We start from the raw sequence: 7,027 nt of genomic DNA on the forward strand, positions 1-7,027 counted from the left end.
TTCTTGTATGGTTATAACGAATTATGGATATAGCGAGGTAATTTCAAAGGTCCCAGCGACTTCATAATAAGCGAGTTTTGCTGTAGCTGTATAGGAAAATGATCAGATTTGGCGTTCTTGTCTGTGTTTCTCTGGTCGTCTTTAGAAAATTCCTGTGTTCTTTGACCTCTGAAGGACATCTGATAAGAAATTTTGCTTTTGACAACACTTTACCAGCCCAGAATCTTTACTATATGAAGATTAACGAAGGGGTCGGTCTGATAGAGTGCGGTATACAATGCTTTGTGCTAAATCCAGCATGTGTCGCTGTCTTGTACAGCAAGAGATTATCGTCTTGTAAGCTCTTGAAATGTTACCTGACTGAATTATCGATCAACGGGACAAGTGCAGAAGTTGGATGGGAATATTGGTTTCAGAATAATTGTAAGTATTTTTAAAGTATATTCATATGTTATTTATTTAGATGATAGGATCATGACTTTGAGTTTAATCTTCCCTTGAATAAGAATATTTTTGGTCAAAGCTTTTGAAAAGTTGGAAGTAGTTTGTTCAAGAAATAATTTAATTAAAAAAATCTCTGATACGATGTTATGTTAGAAAATTTATTACAGATTTCAACTAGAAAATAAATCTTCTCATTTGAACTTGAAATTCATAATAAAGTTTTAATTTGATCGACATGATAAGATATAACTAGTTATTAATGTTATAAAAGATTCAAAGTAAATTGGAGAAAACCATTTCGACATTTTTTTTAAAGGCGGAAACCTCCCTGATACTAAGAAATAATTTTTCTGTACAGCATCTTTTACTGGAAGTAGAAAATATTTTTGTATTCAAATACAACTGCCCCTGCTAAAACTTACGCTTAAGGGCTTATATTTTCTGTTCATACTCCTTACATATATTAAGAAATTTGAAAATATTTTTATTATGAACTTTCTCTCAAATGAAAATTTATAAAACATAATTTCAATCGATGACAAAGAATAAATCTCTTTATCAGTTTGTCCTGTCGGATGGGTACCCTTTAATGGACATTGCTATTTTCTCAGCCACACAATGATGAATTGGACCGATGCTCAGGTAAAAAATAGTAATATATGTTTATTCATTATTTTGCGACTTGTAAAAAAAATTTAAATCAATTTAAATGCTTTAAATTAGATGCTTTGAATTAGATTTTATTTTAACATTTTTGGGAAAAAAATTCTCCTTTTTCTTGCAATATAATCTCTTCTAAATCTCTTTTCAAAAGAAAAGATGCAAATTTCAAAGGGTGCATAGATAATTATTCTAGTTTACAAACCTGAATGTATATAAATATAATCATATAAAAAAATTAATGAAGTAAAAATAGTTTTGTGGTACTATGAAAAATAATTTTGTGTTGTGTAAATTTTAATTGTCTAATGAATAACTCTTTTAAATCAGTAAACTTTTGATAAACTTTTCTGTACAATTTTCCAATTTAAAATCTTGTAGGCGCAATGTGAACTTCATGAAGCCTACCTTGTAGAGGTAGGGACTATGGCAGAAAATACATGGATTCTGGAAACGTTAATTTCACCTTGGAATAACAGTAAGATTCCTTTCCTTTGTCCAAAATTATATAATCTTAAAACGGTGTATTAAGATGATATTTGGTTTGATTGAATAATAACCTTCCACACAAAAAAGACGATACTATTAGGATTATGTATTTTGCATAACTTTATTTTTTTTAAAATATTGCTTTACATAAAGTAGTAGGCATCTTTCATCACACAATAAGCATCACCATGATGCTTGCTATATAAGTATCGTGTTCGATTAAAAAATGCTGCCTTGTTTTTTGGATGTACTAAGAGCGATATATGGTAAGTATCTCAATTGGCCCCTTAAAATGAATATTTTAATTTTACTTTATATATAGCTTAAAATTGTACAGCTATATATGCGACTTTTATTGATCAAAATGCCTTTATTTTAGAAATATGACATCATAAAAATCACGTTTTCTCGCCATTTTCGCATATTTTGTATAAAACTGCTTTTTTTCCCCAGATAATATAGAGCGCAGCCGAGAACAAACTTTATATTTTTACCAAAGATGTATCTATCCAATTCTGATTAGTGACGGAAAAATTATTTATTTTCTACACTGCGCTTTATGCAGCCGTATCGGGGCCTACTGTATGTAACTCTGACATGCTGGCACTACTAAGTCCAAAATGTACTGACATTCCATTTTTTACTGACAAACTTAGAAAATTACTGACAATGTGCTGTCTTTACTGAAAAACTTAGACGATTACTGACCATTTTACTGCCGGTGCTGATAATCTTAGTCGGTGCTGATAAACTTAGACTTTTACTGACCCGTTTACTGTCCCTGCTGAAAAACTTAGACAAGTGCTGACATTTACTGATAATTACTGTCCCTGTTGTTCTCGTTCTCGGGGAGGCTGCAGTGGTATGAAATCGATTTTTTTATATTTCAAAGAGGGTTTATTTGATTGTTTAAAGTATTGTTTTAGTGAATAATTTTATTTATTATTAAAAAATATTTTTAATTACAATATGCAAGCCCCAATGATATTCATAAAAAAGATCGTATGATCAATTTATGGAAGAATTATATTTATGTTCTCCAGTGTAATTTAACTAATTTTACAAGTTCACTGAAGCTAGTTTTTTGCACACACTTCTAAATTTATGTAGACCATATCACATCCATATTAAAGTAACGCAAACACAAAGTTTGATGGATGAATTTGTCATTTATTATACATGTATTGTCTTAAAAATTTCTTAAGGAAATATATAAAACTTTAAAGCTTTTCAGCAGAAAAGAAATTAATAATTTTTTGTGTGTGTTGTTCAGTAGCACAACATTTACAGCATATTACAGCCATGAATTCTTTTCCTCCCGACTATAAAAAATTATTATTTATTTACTTACATTCCTTTTATTTACAATCTAATCATGTATATTGACGGCAATTCATGCTTTTTTAAGCTAAGTAAAATACTCTTTGAAGTGATATTTAATTTGGGGTGGGGGCGGGGCGGGGGCGGGGGGGGGGGGGGGGGGGGGGGGGGGGGGGGGGGGGGGGGGTGGCGCATGACACATGCGATCTTTAATCAAAATGTATTATAATTTTTTTAATTATATTTTTTTTAATATGGCACACATACAGGTCAATAAAAGTTATCCTGCCGTGTTTAATTCATGTTTTATGCATTTGTTAATTGTCCCAATTGGTTTGTTATTTTTAGGGGAGTGTTCCAGGTGGTCTCAATGCTGTAAGACCTGGATTGGGGCAACAGATGTGGATAAGGAAGGCAATTTTACTTGGAATCGCAGAATAGCAGTCGATTTTACAAATTGGTACACAGATCAGCCTGATAACTACCTGACTAAAGACAAAAATGGGAATATAATAGGGCAACATTGTGCTCTATTTTGCCGAGATGGATTCTGGGATGATAATCGTTGCTTAACGGAGAAAACTTTTATCTGTGAAAAAGAGTGATTTCTAACCAATAGATTTTTTTCGATATATTAGAACAATTTTTTTATGTCAAGTGAAATATTGTAGTTTTTTTCTGGAAAGAATGATTTATATTTTCTTTTTAATTCATGATGTTGATTGTATTTTTTTAAGTAAATAGTATGTAAAACATCCGTGTGCATAGAATATAAAAAAAACTAAGGCTTAATTAATTAGGAACTGGAATTAATTTCAGAAATCCACTAATAATTATAATTTTAAAAGTTTTCATGGGGGTTTAACTTGAGTCCAAGTACTGGGGTCTAGTACTACAAAGGGATGTAAACAAAAATTAAATGAAAAGAATAGTGACATGGCAGAGACATAGTCCCAAGAGATCGAGGTGTAAGAAGTTATAAGTATTATCTGTCCGTAAGAATTTAAAAATAAAAACAAATGCCAAGAAATTCAAAGTACATTGTTTTTTTCTAATCGTTTGCATTACTAATGCAGTACTGTGCACGTGATTTCACTAATTTTCATGGGTTTTAATTTTCATTGTCTAGAGTCATGGAGAAAACTACAAAATAATAGCGAAGAAACTAGTAACAATAAACAAATATTTTTTCCCAAACTTAGCGAATTGGACTCCGTGAAAATATGTGGTTTTTCAGTTTTCTTAAGTTCTAATTATTTTACACTCAGGGTGTGCAAAAACACACATGGCTTATGTATGTTTTATTTGAAAAGTCCATCACTCATGAAAACAATAAAAATTATCATCATTGATTTGAAGCTAGAATTCTACATTTATGTTCATTTTTAATTTTCGAATTATTTTTTTATTTTATTTTTTATTTTAGAATGTCTTATCAAGCAAAAACAAGTTGGAAGAAAATTCAATTTTTAAAAAATGCATTTCATTCATTTTTTATCAAATATGAAAATTCAGAAGTGGGTTACTATTGGCAACTCTGATTCAAAACCTCTATTTTTCAGGTTTACATATTTATTGCCACAAACATTAGGCCGTTTAATAATGACTTTTCTATATTTAGTCAGCTAGAGTTTTGCCCAAATTGATTTATGCTGAAATATCAACCTGTATTTTAAGAAGTACAGTTTGCAGAAGAAATTGTCATTTTATTGATTAAAAAAGGATGTCTTTACTTACTTCAGTCTTTTTTATGCAACTATCTACCTGTATTTTTTGTGAATATTAATACGAACATATCCGTGAAACATTTTTTCCTAGCTTTACTTGGTTGTTCAATTCATTTGTCTTCTACAAAAAGGTTGGCACAATTATCAAATTATTTCAAGCCAAATGTCACAAGTTAATTATCTAATAGTCATATTATTGATAAAAAGGGATGCCTTTACGTCCTTCAGTCTTTTTTCATGCATATATTAACATGTATTTTTTTGTGAATCTTTATACGAACATGTGCGTTTAACACTTTTGCTAGCTTTTCTTAACTGCTTGTTCAGGTCATTTGTCTTCTACAAAACAGGGTGGCACAATTATTTTGTGCCAAACGTCACAAGAAATTATCGTCGAGTCTTTTTCTTGGATTGTTCGATTAAATGGAAATGTTATACCTTCGATCGAAATAAACTTTTATTCTGAATTTTAAGCCTGAGATTTTTACAAATGACAATTGACAATTTTCGTCATTTTGATAAAAACTTTGTGTATGGACAAGCAAGACTTAAAGCTGAACACTACTCGTAAAATAGGCATAGTTCTCCCTACAAAACATATATAAAGAGCAGATCAGTTCAATATATTTCACTGTAGAGATCTGAAGATTGTACACGTACATCTTACACACCCGTTTTTCCCAGTCGTGATGAAATTATAAAATTGAACGTATTTTTCCAAAACAGGACAAAAGTAACATGAAAAAAAAAAACAGGTCAATACATTATTTACAAACAGAAAATGCACATAAAAACGAGGAAATTAATAAACGCAAAAAACCTAAGACCACGAAAGGAATACTACATGTCGGCCACGAGTTTCAAATATGCAATCGGGTGTAACAAAATTGAACGGTTTATACAGACCCTGAGACGTGCTACTACCCCAAAAAAGCGTGTAACTTTCGTGCGCTTTCCGTTTCGTGCAAACCGTGTAGCGTTTCGTGTAAACCGTGCAGCGTTTCGTGCAAACCGTGTAGCGTTTCGTGTAAACCGTGAAGCGTTTCGTGTAAGCTCCAAAGCGTTTCGTGCAAACCCTGTAGCGAGCGTGCGAGAAGCGTGTGAGAAACGTGCGACTTTCGTGCAAGACCCGTGTGAGAAACGTGTGACTTTCGTGCAAGAATCGTGTAAGATTCATTCGGAAGTCATTTCATTTTAAATATGGCATTGGATGGGTTAGGATGTCGAATTGTATTAGTATTTTATTATTGAATTAGTTATGAATGTAATATTTTTGGAGTACAATAAATGGAACAACAAAACAAAATTACACGGTAATGTATGATATATTTTTATTTGTTTTTTTTTTCTTCTAAAGAAAATGCTTTCAAATTAATCAACTATGTTCAACAATTTTAAGGGCATTGAATTCAATATACTATCAACGCAATCATGGCTTCCTAAATTTTTTTTTTCTCAAAGAAAGAAAGAAATACCGGTTTATTTTATTTTTAATTTAAAGCAAAAATATATCAGGTCTCCGCTCTTGTCTTTACACTCAACGTACGTGAAAGAAAGTTTTGAAAAGATGTGTCATTAAATACCTTTTAATACATAAAATATGTTGCTCATTATTGTCAAATAATTTTAATTCGCATGCCAAGACGACCACATGTATAGAAAAGGGGGGGGGCTATTAAATTAAATTACTAGTACAGTCTTTCATTTTTTGTTGTAACTTTCAATCTAATATTAGTTTGAATAAATGCTAAATTTTCTATTTTTTTTAATCCTTTGTTAAATGTGTGCACCGATACACCCCTTAAAAATATATATGAATCTTCTTTCCGTCTTTCAGCTGTGATCAAGGTTATTTACAACAGCGATCACGGGCTCCGAGTGCATGCAACTGAAAACCGGTTTTGATATATATACATATGAAGTTCACGGTTTAATGATACCTGAACATTACGATTGGGTTTTATTTTTTTCAAATAAAATTGTTCTAAAAAGATTTAATGGGTACAACTTATATATCAGTGGATTTAGTCTTTTATTCATTTTGTTAATCTGAATTTTTAGCCGTAAACAGTAAAATAAAGAGAACTGATTTGGTAGTCCTTTCATGAATACCATGTAAGAAAAGTTCAGGAGTAAATCATTAATAATTGTATATTATTTGTTTTATAAATCACGTACTTTATATTATATCTGAGATATTTCAGCTTTGTTGTAATATACCTGAATGCCGTGTAAAGATCGATCTACATTGTATGTACAATGTGTAGTTAAATGCCGCGACTATTAATTAATGTACACATATATACAGTCATACATCTAGTCGGGTTTTGAAATGAAGAATTTTACAGTATAATGGGTAAACTGATGTTATTTGAAAAGCTTCATGC

General features: G+C 31.0%; 1 protein-coding gene across 1 annotated transcript; it reads left to right on the forward strand.

The window, feature by feature from the left end:
• The first annotated feature begins 1,012 nt into the window (after nt 1-1,012).
• On the forward strand, nt 1,013-4,051 carry LOC134246147 (lectin BRA-3-like). The gene is made up of 3 exons (XM_062728451.1): nt 1,013-1,086; nt 1,486-1,582; nt 3,262-4,051. Exons 1-3 carry the CDS (start codon nt 1,063-1,065, stop codon nt 3,516-3,518), a joined length of 378 nt encoding a protein of 125 aa, XP_062584435.1. The 5' UTR covers nt 1,013-1,062; the 3' UTR covers nt 3,519-4,051.
• Nucleotides 4,052-7,027: the final 2,976 nt, after the last annotated feature.

Source organism: Saccostrea cucullata, unplaced genomic scaffold (genome assembly GCF_032062105.1).
Source record: "Saccostrea cucullata isolate Sc308-1 unplaced genomic scaffold, CSIRO_AGI_Scuc_v1 ctg3455, whole genome shotgun sequence".
NCBI classification, from domain to species: domain Eukaryota; kingdom Metazoa; phylum Mollusca; class Bivalvia; order Ostreida; family Ostreidae; genus Saccostrea; species Saccostrea cuccullata.